At 36.3% G+C, this 14,078-nt stretch overlaps 1 protein-coding gene across 1 annotated transcript in view; it reads right to left on the bottom strand.

Moving 5' to 3' along the window:
• The window catches only part of Megf10 (multiple EGF like domains 10), a 116,433-nt gene that overhangs the window by 73,316 nt on the left and 29,039 nt on the right, over window positions 1-14,078 (bottom strand). Inside the window, exon 4 of the mRNA XM_076855908.1 lies at window positions 6,809-6,901. Within this exon, the coding sequence (XP_076712023.1) occupies window positions 6,809-6,901 (93 nt within the window). The remainder of the gene's footprint in view (window positions 1-6,808; window positions 6,902-14,078) is intronic.

Below are 14,078 nucleotides of genomic sequence, written 5' to 3'. Positions count from 1 at the left end.
AAATTTGTTTTATTTGTTACAATTAGTTATACGTGACAATAGGATGCATTTTGACACATCATATATAAATGAGGTATAACCTCTCTTTCTTTTGGTTGTACATTCTGGGAAATACACCGGCCAGTTGGTTTTCATACTTGTCTTGTGTGTCCACCCCTGCCTCCTGCTCTTATTCCTCTTGTGGTTGCTGACTCTGGTTGCTTTCACTCATCCTCCTCTCCAAATCAGAATACAGTGTGCCACTGTGGTTAAAGTTAGTGGTTCTGCATGAGATGTGAGTCTGGCTCTACCATTTGCTAGATATATAACTCAGGTAAGTCAATTTTTCAGCACACCTTCCCCTCCATTTCATTAGCTGTAAACTAGGAACTATAATTCTAACCATCTCATAGTATGTTGTGAATATTAACTGAGGTGATTCTTGTACTCCTACAATGATGCTTGACCAACCACCAAAGGTTCAGTAAAGATGAACTTCCACTTGCAATATCATCAACAATGTGACCCAACTTCTACACCCTTGGTGTCAACAGATGACCTCTCCTGCCAGTTTACCAAGAGAAGAAAGGTCATTGACTACACACTCCCTCAGGTCCTCTTCTCCATTGCCTTCACGCCCCACACACCCAGGAACCCTCTGCATCCACTCCAGCCACTCTTTCCATCCTTGTTCTCTGGGGACAGGAAGTGCTCCTTGCTAATGCCTTCATCAATGGCAGGGATCCACACTCATCTGCCAGCTCTTTTCTCAGGAGCCCTGTTCCCTTATTAAATGACCCTCTCTCGAAATGAGTCACCAGTATCTCCCTCTTTTCTTTCACCATCCTTTCATTGTCTGAGTCATTTTCATCTTAAAACACAAATAAAAGAAAAAAAAAGAAAAATTTTTCTTGACCTTACATTTACTTCTTACATTTACTTCTTTATTTCTCCCTCTTCTTGGCTTCTCAGAGAAGTTTCTGGAGAGGTATTTTATACCTTATCATCCTCTTTTCATAGCCTCCCACCTCATAGCAACCTGCTTTTATCCCCTAGCATTATACTAAGCCCTTCTTGCTCTCATGGCCTCACAAAACCTCATACTTCATTACCCAACTCCATGTACTTTTTCTCCTATCCACCTCTTTACCTGGAGCCATTCTCTTGGTCATACTTTGTTACCTTTCTCCCTAGGTATGAGCTCTGTAAGACCAGGAACTATCCCTTATTTGCTCTTTCATCCCCAGCATCCAACATGATACTCTGAACATAGTAATCACTTGATGGAAGTTCACAAAATGAACACACGAATGACCTCTGAATTGTACAGGATCATGCCCTTCAAATCAATCTAATTAAATGGAACAAACATTTCTGTGCTCTACCATATGCCAGGCATGATAGAAGCTAAAGAGATTAATAACACACGGCCCCTGCCCTCCTGGAGTTGTTTATCATCCCGTGAGAGAGGAAGAGGAATGGAGGTTTATGCTTGGACAGATAGATTTATGGGGGTAAAAACAGAGAGAGAGAGGAGGAAAGAGGGGAGGGAAGAAGGAGACAGGTAAAATAGATGAATGTCATTCATTCGTATAGGTGAGGGTATACATTAGGATGCCAATAAAAGTAAAAATATGTGTGTGCTTTTTCAAAAAAAATGATTTTAATCAAATTTAAAAAGAGGCAATATGTCTGACTGTAGTCAAGTAAATCATGATTTCATTCCAGGGGAGAAAACTTTGTACAGCTCTCTGGCACATCTGGTTTTTTATACAGAGAATACACTGAGACCTAGGAACACCAACTATCTCATAGGTAAGAAATCTTTTTTATTGGCATGGTAAAGTCTCAAATGGAAATCTTTATAAAACCAAACCTTTGAAAATGTTTTCCAATCTCTTAATCTTCCATGTATTTTAGAAAGGAAAATAGTGTAATAGTTATTAATTTATTGTCATCTGACCATTTGGGATTCTAAATGTCAATAACTAGGTCACTCTTCTGGCTGAGTGATTCTGATTATCAAGGGGAGATTGGGTGGCTGCTGCACATAGGGGAAGGAGAACCACATCTGGACCTCAGGGATCCTGGGGAGTACCCCTAATGCTTCCATACTCAGTAGTAAAGGTTAATAGAAAACATCAACAACCCAAAAGAGGCAGGATAGGTGGGAACTGAAACCTTTCTGGATGAAGGTTTGAGCCAATCCACCAGGTAAAGAACTTCAAGCGTCTAAGGTTCTTCTTAAGTACAGGGGAAATACTGAATGGAGAGTAGAAGAAGGAGGCCATAGAAACCATACTTATAGCCTTGTTACTGATTGCAGAGAGGAGGGATATAGTAGCTTTTAATATTTTTTCCATTTGCTTGTTATATGTATGTATTTATTTTATTTTCTATTTTCTCTTTCTTTCCATTTTTATTTTATCTTATATACAAATTATTGGAAGTTAACTTTAGTATTTTGGAAACAGAATATTCAGTCAAACTGTGATTGGATTTGAAAAAAATTAATGTATCCAGTAATGGATACAAAAATTATTGGGATTTGCATCTCCTTATACTGATAAGAGAGTAAAAACACCTTGTAAAATGAATAACTATTTCATATTAAGTGGGAATGCAGAGTTGTTTTGTTGGTGTGTAGGAATTCAAGGGGATATAGAATAATGCATATAGGAGCCAAGTAACCAAAGGTGTAGACTGCAACAGCTATCGATTGATTGCCTTCTAGCTCTAAATTTATCCTTCATTGCCTGTTCTACAAAAGTGTATATGGGCCCTTTAAATCTTTTTTTCTTTGCCTGCTAGTTGAATGTTAAGCATTTTCAGTAGAGGGCGCAGGAGGGACACTGCAGATAAGGAGTTGTCTATTCTAGTCCCAGTGAGTTTGCTCTGCAGCCAACTCCTACAGTCTAAGTACAATGCCAAAGGCTTATCTAGGACCTGCTCCCCAGCACCTACAGCTTCTACAGTGCTCTATTTCTGCAGCACAAGGAGCTGCTCCAGCACCAAGATCTTGAAGCATGGGCAGCTTCTTTAGCATCCAAATCCTGTAGTACACTGGCCAGCAGCAACCATCAGCCAACACCTGCCCTCCCTATCCCTCTGCCTTTTTTTTTTTAAAACAGAGTTCTGGTGAGATACCACTCCATGAAGAGCTTCCTCGGGCATCATTTAGGACAGATTTCCAGCAAGTTCTGCTAGAGCAGTACCACAGCGACCTCCCTGCCAGTGAGCTGTGGCTGTGCCCTTTCCAGTGAGGTCTAGCCCACATATCTCTGGAACTTCCTTTCTGGACAATCCATCTACACTGTAAGGGTAGTGACTGTTCCTTATATCTACTATTTCTGAGCTTCTATAGCTCAATCTACCTCATCATTCAATCCCTCATCATTCCAACCACAGTTAATAATTCTTTTTATCAAACTTTCTCTTTTCAATTCCCTGTGAGTCCTAGTAGCAATGGGCACACCCAGCACCCAGATCTTGGTTTGCAAATACCATTCTCTAATAGAAAGAACCAGGGCTTCTTTCAGAAATGGCCCATTCCAAGGCTAAGACAGGAAAAAATACACCAGGGGCCTGGAGTATCTTATAGTAACAGAAAGGAATGCAGTGCTCAAATTCACAAGGACAGGCATGTCCAAAGGACACAATGGCCAAGGCTGAAACTATTCAAACAACAAAATAAATAATGTAATATTGTCATATAACCCAATGTACATGAGTCCAAACTGATATAAATTATTAAGTAAATGAAGGAAAAGAAACATGTCTTTTTTTTTAAAGAATTCCAGACACTATAGGTAGATGTTCCTTCCTCAATAAATGGGTAGATTATGTGGCTTGCTTTCACAGAATAGCATAGGAAAGGGGGAAAATTCTATGTTTAGATGGAGAAATCTGGCCAACACAACTTCATCAAGCAGTGAAGGCTAACCAGGTGATGGCATCATGGGTGAATCTCCTGTGACTCTCTGATTTCATGTGATGAGAAAGACACTTCAACTCTGCACTGTTGATGGTTTTTTTTTTTTTTTTTTTTTTTTGAGAGAGAGAGAAAGGGAGAGTTTTTTAATATTTATTTTTTAGTTTTCGGTGGACACAACATCTTTGTTTGTATGTGATGCTGAGGATCAAACCTGGGCCGCACGCAAGCCAGGCGAGCATGCTACCGCTTGAGCCACATCCCCAGCCCTCTGCATTGTTCTTTTCAAAATTCATCACCCTCATCATGAAAAATGCCAGACAAGCACAGACTGGGGTCCTGTGCAGTCCTCCTCCACACTCTCAAGGCCATGAAAAACAAGGGAAGATTGAGAAACGGTCACAGAGAGAGGATACTGGGGAGATGTGAACATGGTATGGGGCTCTGGGTCGGAATCTGGAACAGAAAGAGGACATTTGTGGAAAAACTGATGAGATTCCAACAACTTCTGGAACTTATTTACTACCAATGTGCTAATGTCAGTTTCTCAATTTTTATAAACTGATGGTAATTTAAGAAGTTAATGATAGAGGACATTGGATATGGAGATATAGAAACTTTCTGTACTATCTTTGCAACAATTCTGTAAATCTAAAATTCTTTCAAAATAAAAACTTTACTCAAAAAAAATGACTGTGGTTTCTGTCTCCTGATTGAACCTTACCAGGTATCAAGAGTCCATCTAATTATAAAAGCAGTCATTTTATGAATCTAACATACATCATCAAAGTTATGCAGAGGAGTAACCATAGAGAAGGAAAAATGGAAATAGAATCATTGGAAATTAGGCAGTTTTAATTCTGACATATAATAGATGACTAGAACATACATTTTGTTTCCAGAGTTACCTGGACAAGAGTAAACAACTCAGCACAGTTTTTGAGATAGGGGTAACTGCCACAGACAAAAATCCAGGTAACAAAACCCAGTATAGCACTTTCTTGTGCTTAAGAAAAGTGTTAGAAATGATTTTTTTCTGAACATCTTTAAAGACTTTAGACATCTGTTAATGCTTATTTATGCTTTTGTTCATTATAAACCCAAAACATGAGTTGTAGAGAATACATCGCAAGTAGTATTAATTACCATTTTCCAGTATTAAAAGAGCATATGTCCTCAGAGTTCTGGAGTCTTCATTCAAAAGTCAGTAAACTCTAAAACAAAGCAATGATTTTTTTTTTTTTTTAAAACTAGAGGGCCCAAATCAGTTCTATAGTCCAAAACCAATGTAGGCTTTTGTTTTGCACACAAACACTATTCAGTCTGATCTATTAACTTGAGGTAGGCTACAGTTTTTAGCAAAGTATGAGTAGAACTGAAATTATTCCACGGCATTCTTTGCCCTGGAAGTAGTAACAAACCTCATTTTTCAAACAAAGAATACATCCACTCTCTCCTTTCCCACTGGTTTATAATAATGTTATTTTTCTCTAAAATGTCTGGACTCGACTGATTTTTAAGTTGGAAAAGTTAATGAAAGCAATATTGCATTTGAGGTCAGTCGGCCAGAAAGATGGACATGAGCCAAATCCCACATCCCAAACATTCTGCCTCAATGGCATGTGAACAAAATGCCCACTCTCCTCCTGCTTCCCAACAGAAGCAAAACAAAGCCCTGCAAGACAGTTACCCACTGGAATTGAGATGCCTGTCAGGAGCAGAAAGACACACACACACACACACACACACACACTCCCTGTCCAAGGTACAATAGCAGGGCTCTTTCACACCAAGAGTTCTGTGCACAGGCAGCACAAGGGCTTCCCCTGGAGATGCTGCTTCAGAGAAAGCCAAGAGATCACAAGTTCAAAACCAGCAGTCCCAACAAGGTCAAGAGTAGCTTCCCATACTCCAAAGTAAGCAACTAAAATTCTTAAAACCAGTTTATCTAGACAGCTTAAAGTCCTTTCAAACTAATCTCAGAAAATCATTTAGTAGCAATGAAGAAAAATTTGTGCTATCACAGGAACATGCTAATTTTTAAAAACTATTATTTCCTTTTTATGTATGTAATGTTCTGTGCACTACAGCTTAGTTGCACTTCAATTTCCTCTTACATTTTTCAAGGTCAAAAAGGAAGAGCAGGAAGTGGACACAATTAAGTGGGCAGAATGAATTAGCCAGAAGACTTAAATTTTAACTATGAAATTTAGAAAAACAACTGTATTCCATGACATTCCATTATTTAATCTGCACAACAATGAATATAGGATTTTAGATATAGCCTGCTCGTATCATTTTAGAGTTACAACTCTAGCATAATGAAGACACATTGTACACCATGTTATGATTTCATTTAGCAAGTATCAAAACATTCTCGAATTTTCATATATTACAAATTTTTCTCCCCAAAATTAACTGGACATACGCTCATTATTTCCATCTCAGAATTCAAAGACAAATTGATATATTACTATCAGAAATATCAATTTTACTTCTAAGTTAAAACCAACGGGTGATAAATTTTAATCACTAGGAAAGCATCTTAGATAAACCAAGTTAAAAACAAAAGTTAGAGTATTATCCAACTGCCTTAAAGTAAAGAATATAAATTTTGGACCCTACTCTAGAAAACACATTAATTTACTCATGAAAGTATGAGTATCGGATCATTAAAATCTCCTTTATACATACTTTTCTTTATACCTAATTAACAACAGTTCTGTATGTAATACATGAACGTGTTTAAAAGGAACTCATTGGAATGAATTGGATTTGGAATCCACACCATGCTCTGTTTGGGATGAAGAGGGAAACTGTAGCTCTGGGTAATCTGCAGACAAGGGGCTCATACAGCAAAAACATCCCCAAGACAGACAACAGCAGGTGGAAACTTACCACTGGAGCAGTTGGTCCCACCCCAGCCAGGCTCGCACTGACAGGTGTTTGGAGCAATGCAGCGCCCATGGACACATTTATCAGCACAGTGAGCTGTCAGAGAGAAAATCAATCAAATAAAGAAAGTTGGCACAAGAAAAAAAAAAAAAAAAGCCAACAACACAGCTGTTGCACATCCTAGGCTCAAGTGTCACTTAAAAACAACATGCATGCTTGATAATTTTCTTCAATCCATTCCTCAGTCCTCTTATAGTCCGCTGGTACAACTAAACAATTTCCCTTCTTATTTTGATATCTCCAAATAAATTCCTCCAGTTCTACTTGCTTAATTCTACTTCATGCTAAATTAGGAAAGAAGTTTCAAGGAAAATTGCCTAATCCACTTTTTTTTTAAAAAAAGAAAATTTATAAAAGACCACCAAATGTATCCTGTTTGGGGAGGAGTGTATGTGGAGAAACAAACCAAAAAGCAAAACACCAGGACCACAGCAGCACAGCAGACCAAGAGGTGATTGCCTCCACAAAGCATTCACCACAAACAAGTCACCTTCCATTGTGAAGACCCTGTTCACAACTCTGACATGGCAGAATTGCACAGTCTTTATCTGTTGAGGAAAATACTTGACAAATGTCACCTGGGTCTTCAGAAAATACTAAATCTCAATTCTCTTCCATAAGTGACTGTCTCAGCCATGACCAGAACTTGGAGGCAAGGGGACATCACTGCAAACACGAGTGAATGGTCTGAAGATTGATTTCCAAAAAGAGAATTCAGCTGGATGACAAGAAAGGGATCAAAATACTCTGAGTGAATACTGACATTATCTTCCACCTTATCCCTCTCACATTGGTTAGACCCTATTCAAAATATCTGAGTAGATGAGCAATTATGAGGGCAACTTGGAAGAGTTTGGGGTTCAGATAATTCAAAATTTTATTTAAGGGTGAGGTAAGACACCCTGTGCTCTAGATGTGTCTCATTAAAATATTCTTATTACAAAAGTAGAATAGGTTTCCTGCCCAAACATGAAATACCAATAAGTAAAATAGACCTCATCTCAGTTCCACAAACTAGTAACATTCTCCGGGTTGTAGAATCCTGCAGGAATTGTTTTTCCTCTATATTTTTCTCTTCATAAAAAATAAAAATAAAACTTTAAAATTGATTTTCTACTCAATACAATGGGGAAAATATTTTCATGTCATGAAATATTCTTTTATATATTTTATCCACTATATATGTGTAGTATATATATAATGTATATGTAATGTATATATATGTATGTATATAATATATATATATAAAAGATGATGATCCAAAATGATGGTCAATTCTAAAATCTTGATCTTTGACGTGAAGAGATCTAAGGGAAAGTAATTTAGTTTACCTTTAAACCAAAACAGAAATTGTATGTGGTGGATGATTAAAAAAAAAAATGCCATACAAACTGGAGAACATCATGCTAAGTGAAATAAGCCAGACTCAGAAAATCAAGGGTTGAATGCTTCCTGTCAGGTACAGAAGCTAGAGAGAGAAACGGGGAAAAAAGTAATGAAAAAAAGGGAAGCAAGGTCTCGGGATAATAGAAGGGAAACCAATAGAGTAGAGGAAAGAGGGAGGAAGAGAAGGTGGGCATAGAAAAGTACTGGGGAATGAAATTTGCCAAACTATGCTATGTCCATGTACAAATATGACACAACAGATCATGCACATGCATGCGTGTGTGTCTGCATGTGTATACACACATGTATAATTATAATGCTCTAATTTAAATGACAGAAGGCAGTCAATAGAACAGAGCAAGTGGGTGGGGGTGGGAAGAGGGGAGGAACAGGGGAAGTACTGGGGAATGAGATTATTAAATTTTTGTTATGTGCCTGTAAGAATATGGCATAATGTACCAATAAAAAAAAAGAAAAAAGTGTCATCTAAATCTTCAAAGTTCAAATCTTTGTGTCTGTTTAATATAATAGTATAGTCCTCTCTAATTAATTTTTTACTAAGGAATGTTATAAAGTTAATCTCTAAAGTAAATTTATATTGGTAAAAATTTTCCTTTATTTGTGTTTATATCTTGGAAATCTATACAAGATTCCATATCACCAAAAAAATTCAAGCACTTGAAAATCTGGAAATCTCTGGGTTCCCATGAAGCTGGATCTGGGGGGAACCGCCTAGGTTTCATAAGTGTTGGGGCTGGCTATGAAGGGAAAATGTTTAGAATATTCTATAGACTGGTCTCAATTTCTGCTCTCCCTTTTTTTTTTCATTTTTTCTTTCTTTACCCTCTTTTTTATTTTCTATCACTCATCTTTCTCTCACCACAAACTATTTCTTTGATATACACAGTTATCATAGAGGCTACAAATTAAAATTTGATTTCAGTTGTAGTTGGGTTCAGTCTTAACCCCAGGGTGACCCCAAATGATTTCCCCTGCACCACGTGAAAGGTAATATTGGGTTAAAAGGAGAGGGGTAAAAATTATTAAGGAAGATTGAGCAAGAAGGCCTAGTACTTTTGCTCCAACATCAAGATAACATTTATTAAAATGAGCAAATAAATGTATATAAATTAAGCCTATGTTCTAGAGAGTTAGGAATCAGAATTGCATATTCGTGGATCTCAATCCATTGTTTTCTTTTGTTGTTCTTATTGTTTTAATTCTGAAAAAGGACAATAAGTATATTTTTATATACATAATTAAAATAGACCTGCTTTGGAATGCTTTTAGATTGTTCGGTAATTATACAAATTTTCTTGTGTTCCTGATAGTGCAAACTTTGTGTTTTTATGAAAGAAATTTAAAGTCTAATCATGTGCAATAAATAAAAAAGACAGAATTTTTAAAATATAGATTATTTCTATAAAAGAAACTGGGGTATTTTTAATAAAAACTTGGGCTAGCATTTGGCAAAATTTGGAACACAATTGGGTAGGTCATTAGCAGAAAAGAAATTTCCTGAAAGTTACTTAAGAATTGAAAGGGAGAATCTGCTTTCCTAGTGATTTCCTTTTTCTCAATTACAGCTCAAGTCAATGGAATCACCTTTAAAAATTGAGTCCTGTAGTCAAATAATGGCCTTAATGATGGGAAAGATTGTTGGGATCCACTCTAAAAGAAAGGAACACAAAATTCTACTTCTGTGATATAGTAACTTCATGCAGCATTAGACTCTGTCATTCAAGTGCCATCTCTGCCCCATTCTCTTCTTCTGCCATCTCTGGACTATTACCAAGTCCTCACACAATGGTCAGAAGAAAAGGGAAGCAAGAGAGAAGAGAGCCATGGAACTGTATGTTCTCTGATGTCCCAACTCACCAAGCTACAGAAACACTGTGAAATATGTGATAACACTGACCCCCTTGGGACTCAGCAGAGTTAGATCCTACCCCAGGCTCATCTTTCCTTATTCAGCTTTAGATGCCAAGCTTAAGTGCTGAGCTTCCAACAGAATCCACATGGAAAATCAAAACAAGCTTCAGACATAGAATCCTGTGACATACCAAAGGGAACTAGAAAGGAACAAAGGAAACAGAGGTCCCCTTTAGCAAATGTTCAAAGCTTGGCTCTCCAGCACAGGTACAAAGGACCCTCATAATTGTGGTTTTTTTCATGCCTGAGAGATTCCTTATCCATGTCCTTTCTTTCAAATATTTTAAAGATGTTCTATCCAATATAATTTATTTTATCCTATCTCTCTTTAAGAAAATCACTAAATATTTTATAATAAATTTTCGGTGACTTTTTGTTTGTTTGTTTTTTGAGGCCAGATAGAAGCTGGAAGCTGAATCTCCGCCCACACTTAGTACCGTGCTGTAGACACATCAAACTGCAGGAGGCAGAGGTCTCCTCTCCCTCAAGAACTGGGAGACAACAGGCACTAATGAGAAGAGCAGGCCATGTCTTTGAAGTAAAAGCTGTGGACAGTCTGTCTGCTTGGTGGACAGGTGAGGACTGACATGATGACCCTGGAATCTTCTCTAATTAGGCTCCTGTTTCAGCCTTAGTTCCTAAATCCATCTAAATCCCATTACCAATGCCATGAACCTCATTGTTTCACTTGTAAATACTTGGCTTTAATACCGAAAGCCATTAACTATAGTCAATTGTTTTTTCCTCTACCACATATATTTTTCTTTGGATTTACACCTAGGAATGGAATATATGTGAAAGGAAGAGTGAGCAAAATAAAAACTCCTTTAAAACCCAATTATATCTCTAAAGAAAATACAAGCCATTGTCCTAAAGGATATAATGTAATAAATCCATTTACATTAATTTGGAAAATGTTTCTAAGGTTAAAGTATTTCCTGAAAGTCACTATATAATAGACACAACCTTACAGCTAATCTATGTTTTCTCATAAGGTCCTTTTATTCTGATATTATAAATAAAGAGGATGAGTCACAAATCTTATTTTTTGAATTTATTCAGTGAGTTGCTATAAAAGAACATAAATTTTTAGAATTAAAGGTAGCTTTACTGAATACCATCCTTGTATTTTTCAGGGAAAGTGAATAATTTCAACAATATATGTAGCTAGTGTTTAAAAAAGAAGTAGGATTAAAACTGGATCTCTAATTTTGGGGAGTCCAAAACCTTATGATGGTTTTAATGGTGGTGGGAGAGGAGCACCGATAAAAAGATGGTATAAGGTGTGCTGGACCAGCTACTAAGACAGGTGTACCACAAGGCTAGGAACCAGGAGTCAGAAGATTCAAAGGATGAAGAGCGAAAAAGCAAAGAAAGTGGACTTCCAAGGTAAACTTCATGCCCTCATACTTTTGTCAAAGGTCAATTATGTGCAAAGTCTTTACATAATTTCATTGGTACTATAAGGTTCAGTGCAGACAGGAGTCATCTGTTTTCATGTTTTCAAACATAATATTATAGACTACACTATTGTATTTGTGAAAAGGAATGGGGATTCTTTTTCTTCTGCTTAATATTTACTAATGTAGCAGGCACATTGTTAAGCACTGCTGTGGATTCAAAGATGGCAGATTAGGAACTCTTAGTCTGCAGAGGAAATCAAATATAGGATCACCAAATCCAACAAACACAATACATGATGCAGGGGTAATAACAGAGATATGAGCAAAATAATGTGGGAGTACAGTGAATGATTCCACAAGTATGAAATGGCTGAACAGGCAACTCTATATAAACAGAAAATATATTAGTTGGTTATCAAGGACTTGGTAAATGTGGAGTGATAGCTGATGGATACATTTGTTTTATATGATGAAAATGTTTCATGCAATGATTGTACAACTCTGTGAATACACTAGAACCCATTAAATGATATAAATTGTTCAGATGCAAGATATGTCAATTATATATTTTTTAAATTGTCATAAAAATACTATGGGATTTGAGGGAGGGGAATAATTAATTATCACTGGGGTGAGATCAAGGAGGATCTCATGAAAGAGAGAACACCTGATCTGAGGAAGTGGATACCTTTTAACAAAGTTTCAAGGAAAAGTGGCCTATGACAACTGCTTCACACTTCATCCTCCTTGCACCCTTCCAAAGTTGCATAACATCGCTTGGGGTTATGGGCTCTTACCTCTCAACCACTAGTGGCTGATTGTACATAGATGAATAATCAGTCATGGAGAGAGCAAGAGAACACTAGGATCCTAGAAGTTTACATATAGTAAAAGCAATGAAAAAAATTTCTATATCTAAAATCCCTTTTCTGTCCATTCCTTAAAAGGCTTCTATGTCTCTTAAGGACAAGTACAAAGGACTAATATTAACAGTATCTTTTGCAGACATTGCTAATTCTTCATCCAATGTTCCCTCTATCCTTATTAACAGAATCCCACTTTTACCAGTGATGGCCATGTGACCAGCAATGAACTACATTTCTTGGCTCTCTTTCTAGACTGAAGTGTCCATGTGGAAAATGGTGCAGGGTAAAAGATTCAGTTGGTAATTCCAGGTCCCCTACTCTTCTTCCTTTCTGATACCTGGTATATGGACAAATGACTGAATTCAAAATCCATTGATGACCCTTTAAAACGGGACAAGAGAACTATGGAACTCTGTACTCTGAATTCCTTCCATGGATGAATGAATGTCATAAAACACTTCCAGACTTCTCCTTACATGATGATAATAAACCCTAGTATGTAGAGATTTCTGTTTCAGATGTCTATTTCTTGCAGCCAAACATAATTCCTAATACACTACTGTTTTGAGAGATCTTTCAGTTGAGTCCATTACTAAACTAAATAAGCAACTATACTAAAAGAATAAATTGAAGACGCATCTGTCTGAGGAGAAGATAAAAGCATTCAGAATTTCTACCAGACCTTTGCAGTAAAGGTGTCAAAACCTAAATCTAAGTGGGATGGATGAAAAATGTGAGAAAAATTAAAATCCTACCATTAGATATATATATCCTATCTTTTCCCTGAACACCATTTAACTCAAATTACAATGTGAGAAGAGTTAAATATGGACACTATAAACCCTAAAACAATGACAGAAACAACTAAACTAATTTATAGCTAATAAATCAACAAAAATATAAAATCAAGTCATAAATAATATTTAACTTAAAAAGAAGCCATAAAAAAGGAAAATGAGGAAAAAATACAGATGGGACAAGCAGAAAATAAACTTAACTACATCAATAATCACATTAATTGTAAATGGTCTAAATATCTCATTTAAAAGACAAGAGATTATCATATTGGATTTTTTTTAAAAAGCAAGTTTCAAGATATGCTACTTATAAGAAGTACACTTTAGATATAAAAACATAAACAAGTTAAATGTAAAATGATTTTAAAAGATATATCATACTGACACTAATCAAAAAAGCTGAAGTAGTTAAATTAACATCAAAGAAGATTTTAGAACAAAGACTATTATCATAGAGAATGCAAGTCAGTTTATAATTATAAAATGTTTAACTCATCAAAATAGGATAATAATCCTAAACATTTGTCCATTGAATAACATAGTTTTGGAAACTTCAATTAGAAACAGACAAAATTAAACTGGGAAACTTGAATCACTAGTCCCAATAATTGATGGAACAACTAGACAGAAAATCAGAAGAGATATATTAGATTTTCACATAACTATCACTCCACCCAATGGCAGAAAAATACATATTCAAGTGCATATAGAACATTTACATGGTTATATCATATTCTGAGAAATAAAGCAATAATAAATATTTTAAAAATTAAGGCATAAAAATACCTACTGATCACAATGTAATCTACAAATCAATAACAGACATCTG

The sequence above is a fragment of the Callospermophilus lateralis genome, chromosome 5, assembly GCF_048772815.1.
Source record: "Callospermophilus lateralis isolate mCalLat2 chromosome 5, mCalLat2.hap1, whole genome shotgun sequence".
Taxonomy (NCBI): Eukaryota; Metazoa; Chordata; class Mammalia; order Rodentia; family Sciuridae; genus Callospermophilus; species Callospermophilus lateralis.
This window is presented reverse-complemented; position numbering and strand designations above follow the sequence as displayed.